Source organism: Eriocheir sinensis, chromosome 1, assembly GCF_024679095.1.
Source record: "Eriocheir sinensis breed Jianghai 21 chromosome 1, ASM2467909v1, whole genome shotgun sequence".
In the NCBI taxonomy this organism is placed as follows: domain Eukaryota; kingdom Metazoa; phylum Arthropoda; class Malacostraca; order Decapoda; family Varunidae; genus Eriocheir; species Eriocheir sinensis.
Window position 1 is genome coordinate 7,039,849 of NC_066509.1, and position 27,023 is coordinate 7,066,871.

A 27,023-nucleotide genomic window follows, 5' to 3' on the forward strand; every position below is an offset into this window, starting at 1 on the left:
CACACATCGTCACTACAAGTAGGGAGTTCATAAATCATCTTGTCCTACTATTTCCCCCCTGGTAGTCAATTATCGTCGCCTCAAGTACTGCTGCCCTTAAGAGATCGCTTTTTTTTTTCATTCAGCTTCGGAAAGGTAAAATACGATCATAACTCACTTTCACTATGTAGCTAATGGCATATAACGAAATGGTTCCTCTTTAAGGCTATTAAATGATCATTACTATGGATTTTACTATTATTATTACTACACCAGTACTACTACTACTACTAATAATAATAATAATATGTATATATATATATATATATATATATATATATATATATATATATATATATATAGAGAGAGAGAGAGAGAGAGAGAGAGAGAGAGAGAGAGATTCTACTACTACTACTACTATTTTGTTTTCAAAGTATCGGTCGCGAGTCCAGCACAAAGTCAGATCATGGTGAATCGTGAACTGCACACACACACACATCAGCACACATGCCGCGCCGCCAGCCAGGGCGTCACGGGTGGGGGCGGTGTTTGGTGTCCGTAAAAGAATTCGATTTACGCACCGCCCGCCGCCGCCCCTCCACTCGCGTGTCTAAGCTTGTTTTCCGTAAATACGACTCCGGCTCGAGAGGACGGGAAGCGCTGCGCAGCGGATAACTCGGGCGCTGGGATGGGTTGTGGATATCAGGAGATGCCTCAGAAATACGGAGTTTTTTGGAAACTCCGAGTGTGCACTGTGCACCGTGGAGTGCCAGGGCCTGCCAGTGTGCCGGGACCGGGAGACTCAGTGCCTCAGTTTGGCTGCGGCCGCGGTGACGGGTGGATGTGTCTGCCCCGCTTCCCTCGTCCCCGCCACACGCTCACTATTACTCCAGCCGCCGCCGCTGCCGCGCCTGGCATGCCCCGCCGCCCCCTGCCCTACACAGCGCTACTCCCCGTTATCCCCGCCGCGTCCTGCCAGCATGTGGCGAGGTTGATGTCCTGCTAGGCGCGGGTCACCCACACGAGGACCTCACAAACTGAATAGACCCGCCACACACTGACCAAGGCAATGATGGTTGTTGCGGCGTGAGTAGCAGCGCCTGACCCTTCCTGTCCTCTGCTCGCCCCCGCCCCCCCTGCCCCGCGCCGCCATGAACGAGTCCGATGTGCTTGACGTGACCTGCGGCGGTAATGACACCTGGGAGGGGAACGTCACCTCCAACAACACCGTTGAGCACCTCAACGTGAGCGGCCAGTATCCGCTGGACCTGGCCGTGCCGCTGTACGGGTATGCGATGCCCGTGCTGCTGTTGGTGACCACGGTGGCTAACACCCTCATCGTGGCCGTGCTGTGGCAGCCACATATGCGTTCCCCAACCAACGCCGTGCTCATGGCCATGGCGCTCTCCGACATGCTGACGGTGCTCTTCCCGGAGCCCATGTTCTTCTACATGTACACCCTTGACAACCACGCCAAGCCGCTGCACCCGCCCGCCGCCTGCTACGCGTGGTACGTGCTGCACGAGGCCATTCCCAACATGTTCCACACGGCCTCCATCTGGCTGACCGTGCTGCTGGCCACGCAGCGCTACATCTCCGTGTGCCACCCGTCGCGTGCACCTCGCTGGTGCACCCAGTCCATCGTCACCTGGGCCATCGTCTGGGTATTTTTCTTCGCCGCCATCCACCAGACGCCGAGGGTCTTCGAGAACCGCTACGAGTCAGCGCAGATGGAATGGGAGGGCCAGTGTGTGTGGGTGTGCAGAGTCTTTTACAATAGTTGGGTCACCGCTATCAGTCTCGATGTCTACTATCCAATATACTTCTGGTTCCGGGTTGTGTTCGTACATCTGGGGCCGTGCACGGTGCTCGTCGTGCTCAACGTGTTGCTTTTCAAAGCCCTGAAAGAGGCACAGGCGCGGCGGAAGAAGCTGCTCAACGACAAGAGCTCCGGCAAGGAGTGCCGGAAGCTGCGTGACCACAACACAACGCTGATGCTGATCGTGGTCGTGTCTGTGTTCCTGGTGACAGAAATCCCCCTCGCGGTCATCACCGTCCTCCACATCATTTCAAACTCCGGTCTCAGAATCTTTTCGGAGGAGTCATACGACATTGTCATGCGCTTCTTCATCATCTCAAACTCCTTCATCATCTTTTCGTACCCCATCAACTTCGCCATCTACTGTGGCATGTCGCGTCAGTTCCGCGAAACCTTCCGTGATTTGTTCGTCCGCGGCGGGAGTCAGTCTTGGCGACGTATGGACTCGACTCGCGACTCCCGCGGGTCCATGTACAACGGGCCTCCCCGCAACTGCAGATCACTGACTTCAGAAACTATAATCTGAGGGCGGGCAACGCCAGGTGAGGGCGGCGCCTCGAGGCGCCCCTCATCTGGCTGCCAAACCACCTCAGAGTTCACGGGTCAGACCTTCTACAACGGCACACGCAGCTCCGTGGCCAACGTGAGTGACCTGGCTGAGAGCCAATCTCCGGAAGCCACTGTGCCCCGCCGAGGAGGCCTGGCCAGGAACATGACGGAGGTTGACTACTATCAGCTGGAGACGTTGGAGGGGGGCTGCGTCGGGGCGGAGGGCAGTTCCCAAGAGAACACTCCAACTGGCGGGGGTGAGCGGGAGGGGCTGCTGGTAAGTGGCTCTCGTGGAGAGGGCCGCCGCAGCCCCGCCGCCCTCAGGGTCCACTTCGAGAAAAACAGCAGCCCAGGGTGCGGCGAGGAGGAAGAGAAAGAAGAGGTGCGGGCGGCTGTCAGCGAAACTGTTTTGTAGGCAACCCATAGCAGGTGAGTCCCGCCCAGTGAATAGTCCACTATCAAATATCCGCAAGATCCATAATTCTCACTCAACTCCTCGAGGGCACTAAAGGCTATCTCTCCCTTTCAACCTCATGCTTTGCCTTATAAAAAAAATAATTGTCTACACACACACACACACACAGGTGAAATCAAGTAGGCGATACCTTGTAATAGCAATTTTTCCCATCTCCCGGATGAAAGAGCAGAAATAACACAAGTGACAGCTTAATTAGCGAGGCTGCTTCACGGTGTCTCATTGTCTCGCTCTGTCTCGCCCGTCTACTGCTGAGTAACCCATTATGAAACACGCCTTTTACTCTCCTTTTATCTTCCCCCATCTGTCATTCTCCTCTGTAATGGCCGAGTCTCTCTCTCTCTCTCTCTCTCTCTCTCTCTCTCTCTCTCTTATTCATGCATTCGACTTGAGGCTTCATTTAGTGCAATCAACTTCGAATCACCTCTCACGGAGCAATTCGAAACACACACACACACACACACACACTTTGAATCATTTGCCACAGAATAATTCAGACACACACACACACACACACACACACACACACTTTGAATCATTTGCCACAGAATAACACACACACACACACACACACACACACACACACACACACACACACACACACTTTGAGCCATCTGCCAATCAGCAACACACACACACACACACACACACACACACACACACACACACATACAGTTTCGGAACCTTAATATCTCACATGATTACACACACACACACACACACACACACCGACACACACACTCACTTTCAGCCATCTGCCAATCAGCAACACACACACACACACACACACACACACACACATACAGTTTCGGAACCTTAATATCTCACGACATGATCTCACACACACACACACACACACACACACACACACACCATTCAATCTGCTACGAATAATTCTGGATAGTCAACCAACCAACACACACACACACACACACACACACACACACACACACTGCTAATGAATTGCTGGGCTCAGGGAAATGTTTAGTATTAATGCAAAGATGAAAATGACGTTGAAATCTGGTAAAAGTTAACGTTAAGTTACATACGATCGTGACGCGAGCAACTTCAATAGAGAGAGAGAGAGAGAGAGAGAGAGAGAGAGAGAGAGAATGTTTTAAGAACGCCAGTAATAAATACAGTATTTATTATTGCCTGAGGAGATATAGGTGACCACTAATGGATGTGTGTGTGTGTGTGTGTGTGTGTGTGTGTTCTCCGCATTCTATTTTTGCTTACGTGTGTGTGTGTGTGTGTGTGTGTGTGTGCCTTTCCGTCTTTCCCTTCTGTGTGTGTGTGTGTGTGTGTGTGTATTGCCTTTTCAGCGACTCCCACTGGCAAACTATAATTCCAGGTTGCATACGAGTGAAATACCATCTCTTTTTCTGGTTGGATTATCGATTACATGACCCGCACATAAGGTCAGAGGTCGACACATCCACGCTCATAGGCTGAACTTGGTCATAATGTGTTAACTGCTCTCTCTCTCTCTCTCTCTCTCTCTCTCTCTCTCTCTCTCTCTCTCTCTCTCTCATCGACATTTCTCCATCATTCCTTCATCACTTTTCTAGCCTTCCTTCCTTCCTTTCCTTCGTTCTTTCCTACCTCCCCATTCCATCGTATTCTTTCACATTCCTCCCTCCTTCCCTCCTTCCTTCGCCTCTCCAACATAAACCTGGAGATAATAAACAAACAAAGCTAGTCTTACTTTTCTTTCTGGCCGCGTGAATGATCCTGGGAGTGGAGGTGGCGTGGGGAAGGCGTGCGGTTCATCCCTGGAGCTGTTTGCCTTGCCTTTGGGCGCGTTGGCGTGGATTAGTGACTGGGAGACTTGGCTGTTGAGATGTCCGTGTTCTAATATGTATGTGTGTGTGTGTGTGTGTGTGTGTGTGTGTGTAGGGAGGGGAGGGTTGTAATATGTGGTTTATCGTGGGGGATGATTTTTTGTTCTACCCTCTCCTCACTCCCTCTGTCTCATTTTCTCTGCTTCTGGCTTTAAAACTTCACTTCAAGGCCAAATGGGTGTTAAGTACATGTTGTAATACGTGGTTTGGTGTGGGGGTGTTCATTCTACCCTCCCTTAACCCTCCTACGGTCTCACTTTCCTTTTTTGTTTCTTGCTTTAAAACGTCACCACTACCCTCCCTCCACCCCTTAAGTCTCTTTTTCTCTCTTATTTTCTCGGTTTCTTGCTTTAAAACGTCGCTACTAGGCTAAATGAGTGTGAGGTATAGTAGTCTCAAGGTTAGGTATAAAGGGGGCTGTTCGATTTACTCTCCCTCCACCTCCCTCTCTGTCTGACTCTCCTTTTTCCTGTTTCTGCCTTTAAAACTTCACTACGAGGCTAAATGAATGTGAGGTATAGTGGTTGCATGGATAGGTATAAAGGCGGCTGTTCGATTTACTCTCCCTCCACCCCCCTCTCTGTCTGACTCTCCTTTTTCCTGTTTCTGCCTTTAAAACTTCACTACGAGGCTAAATGAGTGTGAGGTATAGTGGTTGCATGGATAGGTATAAGGGTGGGTGTTCGTTTTACCCTCCCTCCACCCTCTTCTGTCTTACTTTCACATTTCCTGTTTCTGGCTTTAAAACTTCACTACGAGGCTAAATTAGTGTTAAGTATGTGGAGTAGTTGCATGGTTTGGTGTGTGGGGTGTTCCTCTCATCCTCCCTCCACCCCCTTATCATTTCCCTCTCCTCTTCTCTCTATCCCTCTCTTCCTCTCCCTATCTCCCTGTTTCTCTCTTTAAAACTTGACAGGACTAAATGGGTGTTAAGTATATGAAGTAACTGAATGGTAAGGTGTAGGTGGTGTGTGTTACTTCTACCCTCCCTCCACCCGCTCTCTCCCTCTCTCTCTCCTCCTCCTCTCTCTTTACCTCAGTTTCTCTGGCTTTTAAAACTTCACGAGGCTAATTGGGTCGACTCATCCACTCCGTCTTTCGCCACTCGCTGAGGCAACACTAGCTACTCTGTTTTTGTCCGCTAGTCGTGCTTCCATTTCACTATTTACTCGGTCCACTTCAAATTCACCTCCTCTCCACAAACGAAGCAAAGCAACTAAGGAAAAACAAGTCTCTCTCTCTCTCTCTCTCTCTCTCTCTCTCTCTCTCTCTCTGCAATTTACGAAGTATGTGAGGCCGAGAAAAACCGCAAATAATGGCAAATGAGAGAAAACGGGGGTAAGGAAAACGGAAACTAAGTAATTTAACAGGGAATTCTTGGAAGCGGAGTTTGCGAGGCCTAAAGCTGCTCCCACACTGGGGTTGGTAACGCGCGTCATGAGTCGGACTTTCGAGGGGGAAGGGGGGGGAAACTCCCAAACGGGCGAGGCGACCGTCTGAGTCAGACGTCAGTGGACGTTGTACGGTTCCTTCCCTCGGGGTAATACAGGGAATCCCTTTATCCCTCTCTTCTCTCCCTGTCCCCGGTATAAAAGAGAGCGCAGAGCGATGAAGTGGCCCATAAGCCACCCTCATTTCAACCTACAGGTAAGCAGCTTTCCGTTGCCCAGTGATTTAACGCCCTCCCACACCCATCCCAGTGAAGCATTCCTCCCCTTCTCCCCAGTGCATCATCCCCCCCCCCCCTGTCCCCCGGCTTACCATACTGATTAATATCTTAGGGGCGAGTAATTACCCTTTTGCCCACAAGCCGCCCTCGATCATTTCAACCTGCTGGTGACGACCCGGCGACACAATCGTCTCTGTCCACACACACACACACACACTCGCACACACCACCCAAACTCTCCTACCCCAATTAATGTTCAACATGTAATCGTTCTCTCGTAGCTCTTGTGAGCGAACCGTAGGTCCTCCAAGGTCATGTCGTGTAGATTGTAAGTTCTAGGGCAATCTAGGCTATTAACATGCAGTGTTTCTCTCGTATCCCCTTGTGAGCGGACCGTTGGCCCTCTGAGGTTATGCCGTATAGATTGTAAACTCCTCTAGGCCATCTTCACTGTATGGAAACAACTGAGCGCGGGACTCGCCAGTCCCGCCAAATGCCCCTCGGCTAGGTTCTCGGTGAGTCCCGCGTAGCTCCGCCCATTTTACCATATATGGGAGTTGAGGCGATCGAGTCGCGTGATGACGCGCTTGAAAAGTCCTAGTGTGGGAGCAGCTTAACTCTGGGCACGAAATGACTCTTGGGTAAACACGGAGAAAATTAACTCTGGTTTCTTCACTTTACTACTACTACTACCACTACTACTACTACTACTACCACTCGATCTATTATTGATGGCCCGTATAACCGATGGAAAGAAGTGATAACATGTAGCAGACGACGAATAGGCTAGCTAGTGGTTGAGGCTTCCCGCCAAGCCCCGCCCCCACCACCACCATCACCACCACCCACCCATCACCACGGGTACCACCATCACCAACCACCACCACCTTTGCCATGGGGTCGGGTGGGATTCGGCGCGGTATAGCCCGAGTCCGAGTAATGTTTGTCCATTTCGCGGGAATCGGAGAAGTTTATTTAATGAAGTGTGGGGTGGTGGCTGTTGTTGCGAGTGGTGGTGGTGGTGGAGACGGTTAGATAAAGCGGGGTCAGCCTGTGTGTGTGTGTGTGTGTGTGTGTGTGTTGAGGGGGTGAGGGTAGTTGGATTTGTCTGGTTTGAATTTTGTTAGCTCCTTTTTATGGCATTTTTACTCTTCCTTAGTGTTGGATGCATGTTTCTATTTAATGGAGTGTCTGTTTCTGCCAGTCTCTCTCTCTCTCTCTCTCTCTCTCTCTCTCGTCAAACCTCAAATTCTTACAGCAATGCATCGATGCAGCAAATAAAGCGAACAGAATGTGGGGCTTCATTAAAAGAAACTTTTATTCAAGAATAAAGATGTAATACTTCCACTCTACAATAGTTTAGTCAGACCCCACTTGGAATATGCGGTACAGTTTTGGTCTCTCCACCACGCAAAGGACATTGCTAAATTAGGTGTTCAGCGTCAGGCAACAAAAATGATCCCTTCCTTGCGCAACAAATCTTACGAAGAAAAACCTTCCACCCTTAACATGTTCTCTCTTGAGAAACGTCGCCTCCGAGAAAAACTGATCGACTGTTTTAAAATACTTAATGGTTTCACGAATGTAGACAGATCAACATTGTTTATGATCGATGACACTTTGCGTACGAGGAACAATGGCGTAAAACTTAAATGTAGACAAGTAAATTCAGACTGCACCAAATTTTTCTTCACTAACGTTGCAGTGCGAGAATAGAATAAGCTCCCACCGTCAGTGGTCCAGTGTAACACGATTGACTCCTTCAAAAACAAGCTCGTCCGTCACTTCCATCAACTTAATATCAACTAGAGTTGAAATGCATCGTTTTGGAGCCTTCTGATTAATGCAGAATCACTTAGGTTTAAGGACAGACCACCTAGTCTGGACCATGGGGTCTGTGTGGTCTGATTTTCTATGTAAATCTATGAAGATCTCTCGCTCTCTCTGATGTTAACTGATCGTATTTACCACGCTATGATGCATATGAGTGTGTGTGTGTGTGTGTGTGTGTGTGTGTGTGTGTGTACCATCATGACGGTTTACACGCAGGGCAACTTCACGAAGGTGGGCGATCATGTTTAATAAGTTAAGATTAATCACTCATGAAATAAAGATTAGGTGAAAGTGAGGTGAGACGGCAGGAGAAAGGAAGGAAGCAAGGCAGATGGAAGGGAGGAAGGAGTATAAAGAAGAGGAAGAAAGGTTAACAGCAATTGAAACGGACAGAACGAGGGAGAGGAGCAAGAAGTGATAAGAGATGAAGGAAACAAAGTGTAGAGAGATGGAAGGCGAAGGGAAGGTAATGAACGAGAAGGGAAGGGAAGGGAAAGGAAAATGGCAAAAACATAGATAGGTGGGAGAAAAGGGCAGGAAATTTTGGAAAGAAGAGAAGATAGAAAAAATTAGAAGGAAGGATGAAAACAAAGATAAGGGAAAGAAAGGACAGGATATTTTGAAAAGAAAAGAAGGATGAAGATAGAGTACATTAGAAGAAAGGATGAAAACAAAGATCGGGGGAAGACAGAGCAGGAAAATTTGAAGAGAAGGAAGATAAAAGGGATTAAAAGACAGGATGAAACGATTTAACAAGAAAGGAATGTGTGTAGGGAGTAAGAAACAGAGTGCGACAAAGACAAAGGGAAGGATAAAGAAAAGGAAGAAACAGCAAATGAAGGAAAGGAAAAATGCGAGAGGAACAAAAATACTGGATGAGAGAGAAACGAGTGTGACGAGACAGGGAAAAAAGAAAAAAAGAACGAAGCAAACACAATAGCGGTTAAAAGAATGGAGAGAGGAAGTGAACAAAGGGAACAAAGACAGGAAAGACAGCTGGATTTAAGGCTGGAAAAGAAAAGATGAAGGAGGAGACACAAGAAAGTGAGACAAATGGAAGGAATATGATAAATAATGGCGGAAACAAGCAAGGAGAGAGACGGAACGATCGAAGAGAGGGAGAGCGAGAGCGAGAGAGAGAGAGAGAGAGAGAACGGGAACACGCTTATGGTGGTGCTATCGATACTCAATCAGCATAGTCTTCTTCTTGAGATCGCTTTTAAGGGGTTGTTAAGGAGATCGGATGACTTTTCTGACGTCACGCGGTTGCACAGAGGATCGAACCGCACCACCACGGCTCTTCACTTTCACAGGCTGACGCACTGAACCAATAGGCCACCGTGCACCCCATAACCAATGATGGTAGTAGTAATCGCATTAATACTGATACTTGCTAATGCAGGTGCCGCCGTAGAAGCAGAAACAGATGTAGAGGAGAGAGCAGAGGCGGTGGAGCCAATATCATTATACCAGAAATAGCAATAACAGTAGTAGTCGTAGTAGTAGTGGTGGTGGTGGTGGTAGTAGTAGTGGTAAGCCTTTCTCATCCCTCTCTCAAGTCTCAATGCATAGTGACGCTTTCTGCCAGGCTTGCATTCTGATGTTGTGGGGATTACAGAGAAGGAGAAGAGGAAGCGGAAGGAAGAAAGGAGAATAAGGAGGAAGAGAAGAGTGAGGTGAAGCGAAAGGAGGCTAAGAAGGAAGTGGCAACAGGAAATGAGGAGGAGTGAGTGGAGGAAGAGGTACGAAAGGAGGCTCTGGATAAGAAGGAAGAGGTGGAGGGAAATGAGGAAGAGGAAGAGGAAAGGGGAAATGAAGGAATGGAGAAAGGTATGAGGAGAGAAAAGGCGAGTGTGTTCCCTTTTTAATGACCCCGACACACACACACACACACACACACACACACACACACTAAGAGGAAGAAAAAATAAACGAAATCAGTAACACAACATAAAGAGGATAATAACATGAGAACGCGAGATATTTATTTGATAAAGAAAAAAAACAAAAAGGGAAAGAAAAAGTGCAAATATATTAAAGAAAGGAAAGGAGGGCATAAAGGAAAGGAATGAGGAGAGGAAAAAAGGAGGGAAAAAAGGAGGAAAATTACAATGGGATAAAATTACTCAACGTTAAAAGAGGTCAGCCGTCTCTCTCTCTCTCTCTCTCTCTCTCTCTCTCTCTCTCTCTCTCTCTCTCTCTCTCTCTCCCCGATGGTCAGTAATCCACTAATACTGTGAGCAAACAATTGTTAGAGAGAGAGAGAGAGAGAGAGAGAGAGAGAGAGAGAGAGAGAGAGAGAGAGAGAGAGAGAGAGTACTCGACGCAATTGATAATGGAAAAGGGTGGAGAATGAACCAATGACAGAACGAGGGAGGGAAGCAAGAAGTGATGAGAGACGAAGGGAAGAGAGAATAATGGGAAAGAGGGAGAGGAAGGGAAGTGAAGGGAAGGGAAGAAAAGGGAAGTGAAGATAAGGGATGGGAAGGGAAGGGAACAGAAGCAAAGGGAAGGAAAGAGAAGGGAAGGGAAGGGAAGGAAAGGGAAGGAAAGAGAAGGGAAGGGAAGGAAGGAAAGAAAAGGGAAGTGAAGGAAAGGGAAGGGAAGGGAAGAGAAGGGAAGGAAGGAAAGAAAAGGGAAGTGAAGGAAAGGGAAGGGAAGTGAATTGAAGGGAAGGGAAGAGAAGGGAAGAAAGGAGAGAAAAGGGAAAGGGAATGAATGGGAAGGGAAGGGAAGATAAGCAAATGAAAGGAGGGAAGGAAAGAGAAGGGAAGGGAATGGAAGGAAGGGAAAGAAGTGAATGGAAATGTTATGCTGGAAATGTTTGTGGATGAGTTCGTGTGACGTAAGAGTATATCATATATCGCGCGCACAACCACACACACACACACACACACACACACACACACACACACACACATATCACTTAATCTATTCAGCAACCCCCATAATTATCAACAGTAACACCTGCGTAGGCAAACACACACACACACACACACACACACACACACACACACACACACACACACACCTCACCACAGACTTTACTAAGCTGCCAGATGTAATGAAACCTAAAAGCATATTGACTCTTCAGGTTATTCATTTCCAACAAGGATTAAAGACCAACTCCCAGCACCTGTGTAGCTTAAATTACCACCCACTAACACCTGTCAGCCTTGGCCTAAAATGTGTGTCTCCTAAACACGCTTCGATTCCCCTTCTTTTACGCCTGTTTTGATCCGCATTAACATTACATATCGCTTCAACTTCGTCTTTCTTCGTGTAGGTATCAGGTGAGCGTTGACTTCCTTCGTGAATACAGCAAGTAGTGACGTAAATGTACTATATAAAAATAGCTTACATATCTCTCTCCCTGTATCTCCCTTCCTGTCTCTCTCTCTCTCTCTCTCTCTCTCTCTCTCTCTCTCTCTCTCTCTCTCTCTCTCTCTCTTGTTCTTCATTTTTTTCTTTGCTCTTCTCTCCCCCCCGATAGATGTGGCTTATAGGAGCGAGAAGAGGGAAAGAGAACGCACAGATTGAGAGAGAGAGAGAGAGAGAGAGAGAGAATGTAATAAAAACACCATTGAGAAGAGGGAAAGGAGAAGAGATAAAACGAGGCAAGTCAGAAAGCACCGCGTGAAAGCACACACACACACACACACACACACACACACACACACACACACACACACACACACACACACACACACACACACACACACACACACACACACACATACACAGGCTTGATGCACGTGATTTACTGTCTTGAAGGATGGAAAGATTTGAAGTTCCTCGCCTCCTCTTCTATTTTTACGTCAAGATTGCTGTTGAAAGAGAGAGAGAGAGAGAGAGAGAGAGAGAGAGAGAGAGAGAGAGAGAGAGAGAGAGAGAGAGAGAGAATTACATAGATTACATAGAAAATCTGACCACACAGACCCCATGGTCCAGACTAGGTGGTCTGTCCTTAAACCTAAGTGATTTTACATTAATCAGATGGCTCCAAAACGTTGCTTTTCTACTCTAGTTAATATGAAGTTCAAGGAAGTGACGGTCGAGCTTGTTTTTAAAGGAGTCAATCGTGTTACACTGGACCACTGATGGTGGGAGCTTATTCCATTCTCGCACTACAACGTTGGTGAAGAAAAATTTGGTGCAGTCTGAATTTACTTGTCTACAATTGAGTTTTATGCCATTGTTCCTCGTTCGCAAAGTGTCATCGATCATAAACAATTTTGTTCTGTCTACATTCGTGAAACCATTAAGTATTTTAAAACATTCCTCGGAGGCGACGTTTCTCAAGAGAGAACATGTTAAGGGTGGAAAGTCTTTCTTCGTAGGATTTGTTGCGCAAGGAAGGGATCATTTTTGTTGCTCGACGCTCAACACCTTCTAATTTAGCAATGTCCTTTGCATGGTGGGGAGACCAAAACTGTACCGCATATTCCAAGTGGGGTCTGACTAAACTATTGTAGAGCGGAAGTACTACATCTTTACTCTTGAATAAAAAGTTTCTTTCAATGAAGCCCAACATTCTGTTCACTTTATTTGCTGCATCGATGCATTGATGGGAGAATTTGAGGTTTGACGCGATTTTGACCCACAGGTCCTTAACGCATTGAACGCTTGTGAGTTTAACGCCGCGCATTTCGTAATCGAACTTCTTATTCCTCGTTCCAACTTGAAGGACCTGGCACTTGTCTACGTTAAAGGGCATCTCCCATTTATCCGACCAAGCTGAAATTTTGTGCAAATCCTCTAGGAGGCTTTGCCTGTCTTCGTCAGTGAGAACCAAGTTACCAATTATTGTGTCGTCTGCAAATTTACTAATGCGATTATTGAGTTCAACATCCACATCGTTGATGTAAATAATGAAGAGCACTGGGCCAAGAACCGAGCCCTGAGGGACGCCACTAGTGACCAGCGCCCACTCTGAGTTAAATCCGAGAGAGAGAGAGAGAGAGAGAGAGAGAGAGAGAGAGAGAGAGAGAGAGAGAGAGAGAGAGAGAGAGAGAGAGAGAGAGAGAGAGAGAGAGAGAGAGAGAGAGAGAGAGATCAACGGTACAAACTTTACCTATCCTTCTCTTTGTTTCTCTGTTATGTTGAGTGAGGATTTTTTTTTTTTAATAAACAGCTCAAGGGCAACGTTACATGAGGGAAAAAGAAGCCCCCTAAACATTGCACTCTGTAAAATTATATATAGATGATGTATGGATGAGTATAGATAGATTAGGTTGTCCGTAGAGGTGTGAACGAATACATGTGAAACGGTGTAACGGGGTGGAAAAAACAATATATCTGCTTTTTTTATTTTTTTATTTGCTTTGTTTTTTTGTCTCGTTCCGGTTTTGTTTGGTCACGGATTTACACACACACACACACACACACACACACACACACACACACACACACACACACACACACACACACACACACACACACACACACACACACACACACACACACACACACACACACACACACAAACCGATTCACTTGTTGCTAGTCTGACAAATTAGCTTCTCCACAATCTTTTTTTTTTTTTTTTTTTGCTTTTTCCGATATCCTGCAAACAAACAAGCTGACCCACCAGACAACATACAAACAAACAGGTAAACAAACAAACAAACAGGGCAGGCACGAACAAAAAACAAAACAAAAAAAAAACATAGGCGAAAAGCAAAACAGGAGCTGCGGTAATAAGAAAAAAAAAAAAAAAAAAAAAAAGTTAGGGAGAGACTCAGGGAGACTTAAACGGAAGTAAAGTTGAGGGACCCATCGAGAGAGAGAGAGAGAGAGAGAGAGAGAGAGAGAGAGAGAGAGAGAGAGTGGGGGGTGGAGAGAGAGGAGTGGAAGCAACATGTATGCAAATGAAGATGGGGGTGGTTGCTGGTACTTGGCGTCTCCCCCCTTCACCCCCCAATACCCCTTTCCCCCTTCCACCCTCCCCACAGCTCCCCCCTTTCAGCCCCTATAGCCCCCTCCCGTCCCCCCCCTCCCCCTTCACATAATTGCAACACCCGTCTTCACGCAGCCTGTACACGTGTCAGCTGTTGTGTCTGTCCATTACTTGTGTCTGTCTGTCAATTTGCTGTATACCTGCACGTTGTATACCTGTATATACCTCGTTTATTATTAACAGGATCAACCTATTATTCCCTTTGTTGCACCTGATACCTACCTGTCTTTCTACTTATCTACCTACCTATATACCTACCTAACTTACCTGTCTGCCTACCTGCCTTCCCGGACTTTCTCTCGTTATTCAAGTTCTATTTACCTGTCGTGTCATTTTACCTTTCCGTTTGTCTTTTTCTTCTTTAACGTTATTGTTTTATTCTGTCTGTATTTGCTATGTTCTTTTACCACACTTTCCTTTGGTACTTTATTTTTTGTTTGTTTGTTTAGTAAGTCCGTTTGCTACATTCCGTTTTCTTTTTCTCCAGCTCGTTAAGTATCACGCACTACCTTTGATGTTAGTATACTTTCCTTTTTTTCATAGTTTTAATTTTCTATGTTTCTTTCAGTCTGTTTGCAATTCGTGTTTCGTTCGCGTATGTTTCCTCCTTTAAGTAATAATCTCTTTTATGCAGTATCTAAAGCCAGGCAGCTCTACATTATGCTCTTCTAATATTCTTTCATGCAAATATTCTATCGATTTTATTCTCCCGCTCCAAATTGTTAAACATTTCTGATATTACTTTCTCTTATTTTCTTAAAGAGGATTGGTGAATAATATGTGAAGTGTGTGTGTGTGTGTGTGTGTGTGTGTGTGTGTGTGTGTGTGTGTGTGTGTGTGTGTGTGTGTGTGTGTGTGTGTGTGTGTGTGTGTTTGTGTGTGGTCAAGTCACTACTATAAAGCCTGTTTCATTTATCTTTCCTTCACTTCCTTTCCCTTATCAATCCTTCCTCCCCATTGGTTCTTTGCTTTATACAAGACAACTTCTTTTTTTTCTCATTCGTTCCTATTTTCTTCATTTCCACCCTGTAATCATTATCTTCTGCCATTACTAGTTCGCTTTCGAAATGTCATCCTCCTCTCTATCTTATCGTGTACTCCATACCACTCCGGATAACGTTTTAAATCAATATATCTCCATCTGGTTCTAACTTCCGTAAAATCTGTGTTGCCGCCACTCTCTTATCTTGGCTGTCCATCTGATATCAATCCTGCGCATGATATGATCTTTCCAAGTTAATTTCACACCCACAACCGTCCTCAAGGTATCCTCAGGCTTCGTATGTTTCTTAATCCGTAATTCTCTATTTTTGCCTCACTCTGTTGTACCCAGCCTTTTTCTCCACTCCCTTCCCCTGATCCATGATGCTCGTTCCCTGTCGCTTCATGTCATACCTAACATTTTTTCCTTTTAGTGCGCTTCTTATAGCTTCTCTGGAAATCTTTTGTGAGGCGCGGAGTCTCAAAACCGTATGCTTGGACAGGCAGGATACACTCACCGTGCACCTTTCTTTCCAGGGAGGGTTGCAGGTGGCTCTTCATGATATTTCAAAATTCTTAACCCCTTTTATTATTTGTAAGGTGGATTCGACTTCGTTCACGTCCGAGAAAAAGGAAAAAGGTGTAGAGGAAAAATGAGCTAATGGAGGATAAGTGAGGATGTAATAGAAGTGAAAGGGAAAGAGTGGATAGACAGCTATGAGCCCCCTTTGTCATATACTGTCTGTCTGTCTGTCTGTCTGTCTGTCTGTCTATCTCATCTCATCTCGTTTCGTCTCGTCTCGTTTCGTCTCGTCTCTCTCTCTCTCTCTCTCTCTCTCTCTCTCTCTCTCTCTCTCTCTCTCTCTCTCTCTCAGAACCATTGTTTTGTGGTTGACTGACCTCTATTAGCAATGTGCCGCTTTGTTAAGGCCAATAACGCTCTCTCTCTCTCTCTCTCTCTCTCTCTCTCTCTCTCTCTCTCTCTCTCTCTCTCTCTCTCTCTCTCTCTCTCTCTCTCTCTCTCTCTCTCTCTCTCTCTCTCTCTCTCTCTCAGACCCTCTGTTTTGTAATTCCTTTTTTTATCCGTTCCCCCTTTTTAGAGTCTTCATAATTTTGATTGCATTAGTTTCCGTATAACTTCACCCTCTGGGTTTTTTTTTTTTGTTTTTTTTTGTTTTTGGTGAATGATATTTAAATGTTTTCTCTTTTTCTTTCGTTTACACCTTTTTTTGGTCGCTTGTTTAATGTTTCCTTTCCCTTCCATAACATTTTCACCCTGTTTTCTGCGCTCTCTTCTCCTTTTACTTTAAACTTTCTTCTCCGTCTTATTTCTTTTACAGCAAAGGAAGCAGCTCAAGGACAAAAAAAAAAAAATGGAAACAGTAATGAAAAAAAAAGATACATCACATGCCATTCATTCTCCGCCACTCGTCTCCTGCTCCTCCTCTTCCTTCCTTTCCTCTTACTTCCCTTTTATCCATTCTCCTCTCTCTCCTTTCAAATATATCCCTCTTCGATATGAACCATTTTCTCATTCTGCGATCCCTTCTTTTCCTTTTGCGCCCTTCTGCTACACAATTTTTCCCTTTATTCTCTGCAGTTTTTCTCTCCTCCCCCTCCTCTTCCTCTTTTATGGACGAGTTTCCTCTTTATCTGAACGTTTGTCTTTCCCCTTTCTCTCTCTCTTTTTCGAAAATTTCTGATTATCTTTCTCCTTCTGCCTTCCTATTTCTCTCTGTCTGTCATATTCTTTGGAGACGGTATGCTTTCCTCTCACATCTTTTCTTCTCTCTCTCTCTCTCTCTCTCTCTCTCTCTCTCTCTCTCTCTCTCTCTCTCTCTCTCTCTCTATCTCTCCTCTCTCTCTCTCTCTCTCTCTCTCTCTCTCTCTCTCTCTCTCTCTCTCTCTCTCTCTCTCTCTCTCTCTCTCTCTCTCTCTCTCTCTCTCTCTCTCTCTCTCTCTCTCTCTCTCTCTCTCTCTCTCTCTCTCTCTCTCTCTCTCTCTCTCTCTCTCTCTCTCTCTCTCTCTCTCTCTCTCTCTCTCTCTCTCTCTCTCTCTCTCTCTCTCTCTCTAATATACGTCCTCATATCATACCTGCTCCTTCACTCCCTTCCTTCCAATATCTCCCCTGACTCCTCCTTGTGATCCTCCGAGCTACTCCCTCCTCCTGCATCGCCCCCTTCTCTCCTCCTCCTCCACCTCCCCCTCTCCACTCAAGGATACAGCAATAACACACACAAACTCCCTCATCGTGAACACAGGCCCCACTAAGCAATCAGTCCCTCCCTCTCTCCTCCTAAACCCCTCCTTCCCCCTCTATCCTCCCTGCTTCCCCTTTATAGGAAGCCACAGGGAAGGAAAGTGTTGCGTCAAGGTTATTCAGAAGGAGTCGATGAAAAATGGATAAGTGCCGACCCGGAATTGAGGACTTGCCGGGCTGAGTGATGTCTTGTTGCAGGGGGTTACTTATAGTTGTTTGGCGAGGTTGTGCGTGTGTTGTGTGTGTGTGTGTGTGTGTGTGTGTGTGTGTGTGTGTGTGTGTGTGTGTGTGTGTGTGTGTGTGTGTGTGTGTGTGTGTGTGTGTGTGTGTGTGTGTGTGTGTGTGTGTGTGTGTGAGAGAGAGAGAGAGAGAGAGAGAGAATATAATGACCGCCTTCAAACATAATGACAGCAGGCTTGATCATCTCTCTCTCTCTCTCTCTCTCTCTCTCTCTCTCTCTCTCTCTCTCTCTCTCTCTCTATCTATCTATCTCTCTATCTATTTTCCTATCTATCTATCAATCTCTCTAACACACACACACACACATACACACACACACACGAGCAACAAGAGCAAGAAAGCATCAACGACAACAAGAGTGATAAAGGCGAGCTTAGAGAAACAGCTGTGCGTTCATATCTACAAGAAGTATAATTTTAAACCTTGATGAGACAGGATGAAGAGGTCGACAGTCTTTACATTATGTCTACTTCTATTTCCTGTTTACTCTCTCTCTCTCTCTCTCTCTCTCTCTCTCTCTCTCTCTCTCTCTCTCTCTCTCTCTCTCTCTCTCTCTCTCTCTCTCTCTCTCTCTCTCTCTCTCTCTCTCTCTCTCTCTCTCTCTCTCTAATCTCTGTTTATTATAATGATTTTTTACCTTCAGTGTTTGATGAAATTTCGTAATTATTTTCTGTATTACCTTGAACAAAATTATTATCTATTACACCGTAACTTAATTTTATATTTTGTATGTATGCATAAATAGGCATCTTTGTATGTATGTATGTATGTATGTATGTATGTATGTATCATCCATTTAACAGGTATTTTATTATTCTTTAATTTGTTGTTGTGGCGTTTTCATTATTTTTATTATTATTGATATTATTATTACAATTATTATTATTATTATTATTATTATTATTATTATTATTATTATTATTATTATTATTATTATTATTATTATTATTATTATTATTATTATTATTATTATTATTATTATTATTATTGTTATTATTACTATTACTTTTAGTCGTTGTAGTAGAAGTAGTAGTAGTTGTAGTAGTAGTAGTAGTAGTAGTAGTAGCAGCAGTATATGTAGTAGTGGTAGTAGTAGTAGTATTTTTTTTTTTGCTATTAACATCATCATTTTCATTATCATCATAGTATTAATCACCAAGCAGTCTTATACACTCCACATGCCTTTAGACCTGGAATGGGCTAGTACCGTGTAGGGCTGTAGGCGGTGGGGGGGATGGGGACCGAGGTTAGCACACGATGAAGGATCACAACACTCAGCCGCCCGCGTCCTTCCCTGTCCCCTGACCACGCGCCAGGAATAGCCGCTCGTGATGCCCGCAATGATAAGCCGCCTTTGTGCGTCTGACTGACTGACTGACTCACGGACGAACGCGCCGGCTGACCTAACTTCTCTAATAGATCGCTTGCCTGCTCGCTTATTCTGTCATGGACTCGCTTTGTGGCTTAACTTTATATTTTACTCCTGCCATTTTTTCTATATTTCCTATATAGTTTATTTTTTTCCCATCATACTTATTTACACACACACACACACACACACACACACACACACACACACTCTCTCTCTCTCTCTCTCTCTCTCTCTCTCTCTCTCTCTCTCTCTCTCTCTCTCTCTCTCTCTCTCTCTCTCTCTCTCTCTCTCTCTCTCTCTCTCTCTCTCTCTCTCTCTCTCTCTCTCTCTCTCTCTCTCTCTCTCTCTCTCTCTCACACACACACACACACACACACACACACACAGACTAGGCTACCTACAACCAAAATATTACTTTACAAACTCAGTGTTTTCCTATTTTCTTTCAATTTATCTTATCTCACTTGCTAATGTCTATCGTATTTTCCTTCTCCCTTTTCATTACTACGCTCTTTTTTTCCTTTTCCACCTTTATAAGTGTAAACAGGTAAATAAAGGAATGAAAGATAAAGATTAATGTGTCGCATCATCTTCAACTATTAGTATATACACCGTTGCAAAGCAAAATACTTTCCCAACGCTCTTCACCTCTCTGCCTGATGATAGTATACTCCATCCTGCTCAAGAAATGCTGTCTACACTATCTTCTACACTTTCTGTGTTGCTACTCGCTTTTTCCATCCGTTATCATTCCTAAGCATGATATGGCTTGCCCAAATCCGTTTCTTATTCTTAATCGCCATGAAAACATCCTCTACTCTTCTCCCCACTCCTCCTCTCTCTCTCTCTCTCTCTCTCTCTCTCTCTCTCTCTCTCTCTCTCTCTCTCTCTCTGTCTCTCTCTCTCTCTCTCTCTTGTACTATTAAAATAACGTTTCTGCCTGTCAGAATCGTGTGGTAAGGTCAAAACACTTTACAATTATCTTTAATTTCTCTTTGTTTTCACAATGTTGCATATATACCTGTGTGTGTGTGTGTGTGTGTGTGTGTGTGCATATATATATATATATATATATATATATATATATATATATATATATATATATATATATATATATATATATATATATGTGTGTGTGTGTGTGTGTGTGTGTGTGTGAGCCAAAACTTTAAATACAGTGATAAAAGTTTATCATCAATTGATTTGCTGATATACTGTAAAGTGTTTCGACCTTGCCACCAGGGATTAAGTGAATACAAGAATTGTGTTTTCGAATACGAATACTTCAAATTCCAACGAATACGAATATGAATTCGAATACACTGAAATGATTTTAATTTGAATACAATTACGAATATTTCTTGAAAGTATTCATGAATACGTTCATGAATACTTTTCATTGAGAAATACTTTCTCGGCGTAAATGGGTGTAGAACTGTTCTGAAGTTATGCAACAGTGAAATGAGCTCATGAACATACATTCAGCGTCCACACTGGCAAGTGGCAACTGAGTCAGACTCCAGCGGCCCAGCGCTGTCACAGTCTGCCAACTTGCCAAGTGCGAACCCTGCGCTATACACGATGATTACACATACACGCCCGCCCAGTTGGAGGCTTGAGTTGTAAGGAATAACGGCTGTTGTTTCTGACAATAAATTTTGATGTATTTGTCAGATTATTCGCAGAATACGAATACTTTTCCTTTGTATTTGAATACGAATGAGAATGCTTTGATTTTTATCAATGTTTATTCGAATACGAAAACGAATACACCCAAATACGGTATTCGAATGTATAGGAATACCGAATACGAATACTCCATGATGTCTCCATCCCTGCTTGCCACACGCGTTTCTCAAGTAGGATGAAAATTTTCATGGGAGAGAGAGAGAGAGAGAGAGAGAGAGAGAGAGAGAGAGAGAGAGAGAGTGTGTGACGATCTAAAGTTTTAATATCCAAGTTCTGCTCAAGGCAAGTTTAGAACACGGAGACGGATGGATATTGCAATGCCGTGCCATAAATATCACGGACCTCCCGAAGTATATTCTAATGGGTTCCAGCTTTTTTAATGTCGAGGAACGATGAGCATTGTCAAATAACAGCTGGTCCAATAATGGTCAAATAATCTGATGGATATTATTGTGTCATTATATTTAACGAAGAAGGGAAGAACATAACATGGCAGATCAACACAACACAGCAGTCCTCCATCCCTCCCTGAACACACCCTAATTTTCCCCTGTGATGTTTGCAATGATGTACCGCCTTTATTTTATTCATGTTACCCCATCTATAGTGTTTTAAATTTTACTTATGCTAAACTACAAACAAAATGTGAAGAATGATATTGGCACCTCCCCTGCATACACACTTTTGGCACATCAACACACTGAGCAATTAGTAAGCACGCATAAGAACTACGCCCACTCAGCAATATATAGAAGAGAACCTCTGCCCCATCACCCACCGCGTCCCTGTCCACCCCTAACTCACCACCTCTTTAAATTAAATTCCTCGACTGTTTACGTGTTAGAATTCTTAGTAATGATTATGATTTATGTGCTACACTTAGGTGAATGCGATTGCTCCCTCTCCTCTCTTTGATTTATAATGATGTGCCGGGAGGGAAGAACGGTGAATTTTTATGTTTTTATGGGCGCTTGTTAACATAATTGAGGTCCATTAACAGTTCCAAAGAGAAACTTTCTACCCTCTTTGTTGAATGATTTTCCTCTCACACTCCCACGCAGCCCCCTCCTCTCCCCTCCCGTCCCACATACGTTTATAAATCAAAGAAAACATGACGATTTCGGCGTTTTTTTGTGTGTTTTTTCCTTCGCATTTAGTCTAATTAATTTCGTTCTTTATTTTTTCTTTATTTATTGCGCAGATTCGTGATTTTCTTTTCTCTCTCCCCTTCATCTTTCTCCTCCTCCTCGTTCATCCCCCAAGCTGTGTTTGTTTCCTCCTCCTCGTTCATCACCCAAGCTGTGTTTGTTTCCTCCTCCCACACTCTCTCGTATCTCCTTTTCCCTTTTACTTAGTTTTCTCTTCTCTCACTGATTCCAAGCCATTACTCTTCCTCTCTCTTATCTCTTATCCTCTGTTCTGTCCCTCCTCCTCCTCCTCCTTCTCTTCCTTCTCCTCCTCCTATTCTTCCTTCTCCTCCTTCTCCTCCGTTCTCTTCTCGTGTATCACTTTTTCCTGACCATTCTCTTTTTATTTTGTCATCATAAAAGTTGACATGATAAGAAAAGTATTGAAGAAAGGCCGCGAAGAGTCAAGTCGTAAAAATGAAAAGAGTTTATTAGTCTTTTTGTTACCGTTGTCGTCATCATCATCATCATCATCATCATCATTATCATTGTTCCTCTCTCCCTCCTCGCCCCCCTTGCATCCTCTCCATACGTAATTTTTCTTTCTAATGTTAACTATTTACAATGTTTTAAAAGAAAATATAATTAATGTAAGCTAATCAGGAAGAATGATAGATGCAGACTTGGAAAACTTATTTTATATTAACTCTCTCTCTCTCTCTCTCTCTCTCTCTCTCTCTCTCTCTCTCTCTCTCTCTCTCTCTCTCTCTCTCTTTCTATCTATCTATCTATCTATCTATCTTTATTGAAGGGAAAAGTGGAAGAAAATTAGTAATCAAATCTCTCTCCGCCTCCTGCCTATGTCGCGTGATGCAAGGCTTTTTTTTTCACTCGTGTATATTAATTAATCATTTTTTTTCCTCTTTTCAGATTCCTCCGTGCGTTCGTCCGTCTGGCTGATCAGCGTGAATCGTCATCATGGCAACGCTATTATTAGGGTACTTAGTGATCCCGTTGCGTCACTGCTACTGCTGCTGCCGATGATGATGATGATGCTTCGGTCGCTGCGTCACACCTCCTGCGTCATCGAAGCGTCGTGGTTGCGTCATCAGGTGTCGTTGGAAAGATGTGTGTGATTAGGTATTTGTGACTTGGAAAAGGTCACTAAAGGGGGAGAAAAAGTTCCCTCTAAGGATAATGTTGGTGATGGTGATGATGGTGGTGATGGTGGTGATGGTAATTGTGGTGATGGTGATAAATATCTACATCTGGTGATACTACTACTACTACTACTACTACTACTACTACTACTACTATACTACTACTACTACTACTACTACTACTACTACTACTACTACTACTACTACTACTACTACTACTACTACTACTACTACTACTACTACTACTACTACTACTACTACTACTACTACTACTACTACCACTACTACTACTACTACTACTACTACTACTACTACTACTACTACTACTACTACTACTACTACTGCTACTACTACTACTACTGCTACTACTACTACTACTGCTACTACTACTACTACTACTACTACTACTACTACTGCAACAACAACAACAGCAACAACAAGAACATCATCATCATCAACAACAACAACAACAACAAAAACAACAACAACAACAACTCTACTACTACTACTACTACGAGGACGACAACGACGACGACGGCGACTACTAATACTATGACAACTACTACTAATACTACTCCTACTTCTACTACTATTACTACAACTACGACTACTACTACTACTGCTACTACTACGACTACGACTATTGCTACTACTACTACTACTACTACTACTACTACTACTACTACTATTATTATTATTACTACAATCTTTATCATTATTTTTATTTCTATTATTATTATTATTACTACTACTATTATCACTGCTACTACTGTTACTACTACTACTACTACTACTACTACTACCACTACTACTACTACTACTACTACTACTACTACTACTGCTACTACTACTTTTATTATTAATGATGACTATGTAATTATAACAATGATAATATAAATTGGTATTACTATTATGACAACAGTAACAACAACAACAACAATATTACCAATGAAATAACCCAGCCAGTATTCAAACTCCGCTACCTCGCCCAGACAGAGGTATGGAGCTGGACGCCACGGAAACGGTTCGAATACTCGGTGAGTTATTTCAATTTGTCCAAGTATGGCCAATAATATTTGATAACAATCACAACAAAAACAGCAGCATTATAATCAACAAAAAAAAAAATACCACTGTCATCAACAGTAACAATAACCAATGACCAGTAACGTCAGATCCAGCAACAATGACAAAAGCAACGACAATAACTATAACAACATCTACAAAAACATAAATGATAAAGGACACGAAAGAAAGAGAAGGGAAAAATCCATCATATATCGGTTAACCACCACCGCCACCAACAACAACGCAGGACATCATCAGCGGTAGAAGTGGCAACAATGCAATCAACAACAACAACAACAACAACAACAACAACAACAACAACAACAACACAGAAGACAAGGGACGCAAAACCAAAGCAGACTCACAGAATCACATAAACCAACAATAACAACAACAATAACAACAACAACAACGGAGGAGACAAAATGCGCTTAACCTGAGAAAAAAAAGAACAAGCTATATTTTTTCCGCTAAAGTAACGTGAAAGTATTAAGTGTCGCGCCTCGAGTGACACGTGTGTGATAAAGTGACAGCCAGGTGGGAGTGAATACAGACAGGTGTGACATGAATATTTAAAGGGTATTTGTAATAGATTCGTGTTCCTAAGGTGACGATTTTGTGATAGAGAGACTTCACATCGATGGACTAAAGTGTACGGAAAAAAAAAGTGAAGTATGTGCTGCGGAAGTCACGTGTTTGGAGGGACAGGTGCGGTGCGTTGTGACAGGTGTGAGTGTGTGTGTGTTTGTACGTGTGATTAAATTCAGGTATCAAACACGAGAGAGAGAGAAGAAAAATAGTACCTGAATCAACGTTTTTGTGACTGGCCTGAATACTGTACAGCCGGTGATGCTTAGGTGACTGGCGAGGCCCCGAGAGGAAACTGACAAACAAAGGAGAAGAGGAAAGGAGAGGAAGGAAAATATTATACGAGAAGATACTAGTAAAAACCACGTTAAATTTTATGGTGCTGCTTCTCAGTAGGTGCTCAGCCATCCCCTGCCCCTCCTCCTTCACCTTGGGCTGACCTGGTTCTCGTTCCCTCCCCACGTGTCCCCACTCCCCCCATTCCCCATCACTCTTCCCTCCCCGTGAATTACCCTGTATAAAGAAAGCTACAATATACTAGCAAACACGTCGATGTCATAATAGGTGTGAATACGTTTATAAATGCAACCATGAATAGAGTATTTAATATATATATATATACATATACATAAAAAGCATACCATTAATGTTATTGGTGGACGGTGAGGGATTACCTAATTAATGAGAAAGCATCCCTCCCTCACGCCAAGCCGCGCTGGCGTGAGGAAGGTGAGGCTCTTTCTGTGTGTACCTGTATGTGGATGTGTGTGTGTGTGTGTGTGTACGTATACCTGTGTGTGCACCTTGCTCGATTGGTGACGATGATGACGATGATGATTTTTCCGTGTCAGCTGTTCAAGGTAGTTAAAGCATTCCTCATATTCTGCGTTCACATTTCTTTGTTTTTCGTTTTCTTTTATCAGTTTTCTCTCTCTCTCTCTCTCTCTCTCTCTCTCTCTCTCTCTCTCTCTCTCTCTCTCTCTCTCTCTCTCTCTCTCTCTCTCTCTCTCTCTCTCTCTCTCACTTTGTATCTGTGTTATCCTCTTCGTCCCTCCTCTTTCTTCTTTATTATCTGTTTCCTCTTGCTACTCTTTCCTGCCTCCTTTTTTCCTCTCCTTTTCATGTTCGTCTTACTCCTCCTCCTCCTCCTCCTCCTACTCTTCGATGTCTTGCCCTCCTCCTCTTCCTCCTCCACCTACTCTTCTTCCTTGTCCTTGCCCTCCTCCTCCTCCTCCTACATTACACCCAAGCTTTCAGAGTGTGGCATTAGAGCTTCGTACCTCCCCCCCTCCCCCTCCTCCACAACCAACACCACCTTCACTCACACACTACGACCTCTTCCTCAACCCCCTACCCCTTCCCCCTTCCCTCTCCTCCTCTCCCTTCCCTTCCACTCCCTCCCCTGCCTCACCTCGGTGCTCTTCTGACTCATGTGACCCTCAAATGCAAATAACACAAACACAACCCCATCCCCTTCGTCTCCCTTTACTCCTCCTCCTCCTCGTCCTCCTCCTCCTCCTCCTCTGCGTCCTCGTCTTCCTCCGCCCCAACCTTGAAACTCTCTACTTACTTGCTCTCTCGCCTCCTCTTCCTCCTCCTCCTCCTCCTCTTCCTCCTCCTCCTCTCTTCTCTAATCCCCTTCTTCCTCCCCGTTCATCATGCCAAACTAATCTTCTTCCTCCTTCTTCCTTCCTCTTACCTCCTAACACTCTTCCTCTTTCTTCGACGCCCTACCTTCTGCTGCCTCCCCTCCTCCTTCCTCTTTCCTCCTTCCTGCTTTCTTCCTCCTTCTTGGCTGTGGTGGTGGAGAGCTGAATCCCCAAGAAGCCTCCCCTCGCCTCGTCTTCCCCTCGTCTTACCTTTTCCTTCGTCTCCCCTTCCCCACTTCTCCCCTTCCCATTCTCCCTCCCTGGCAGGTTCGTCGACACGCTGGTGGTCACTCTGTCCCACGCTGAGCCCCTAGTGCACAGAGTGATCACTAGTGGCTCCCCTCACCTCACTTCACTCTCACCTCACTCTCATCTCATTACTCAGCCCTCATGCTCATCGCCCACGCTCCATCACATCTCACATTCTTACGTTCCCTTTCATCATATCATTGTTTTCTTCCCTCATGTAATCGCCTTCCCCTTCCTTACTTCATTCCCATTCTCATTCCAGTATCGAGCCTGTCCGAGGGTGAGGAATATTCCCACTTTTTGGAATTATCTTTATTGATGGAGTGACTGTATGTGTGTGTAACATATGTGGAAATAATATTAATAGCTATGTATTCGTAATGATGGTAATAATTATCTAATAAATAAATAGTAATAATATTGATGATGTTGATGATGATGATGGAATATACTGTTTATAGACGTATCTGTTTGGCGTTGTCTTTCTTGTGTGTGTGTGTGTGTGTGTGTGTG

At 44.3% G+C, this 27,023-nt stretch overlaps 1 protein-coding gene across 1 annotated transcript; it reads left to right on the forward strand.

Moving 5' to 3' along the window:
• Positions 1-446: 446 nt before the first annotated feature.
• LOC126985969 (sex peptide receptor-like) lies at positions 447-26,930 on the forward strand. The gene is made up of 2 exons (XM_050841637.1): positions 447-2,776; positions 22,727-26,930. Exon 1 carries the CDS (start codon positions 1,131-1,133, stop codon positions 2,322-2,324), a length of 1,194 nt encoding a protein of 397 aa, XP_050697594.1. The 5' UTR covers positions 447-1,130; the 3' UTR covers positions 2,325-2,776; positions 22,727-26,930.
• Positions 26,931-27,023: the final 93 nt, after the last annotated feature.

Excerpts from the sequence above, each read along its gene's own strand:
- LOC126985969 (XM_050841637.1), top strand. The coding sequence starts at position 1,131 with ATGAACGAGTCCGATGTGCTTGACGTGACCTGCGGCGGTAATGACACC.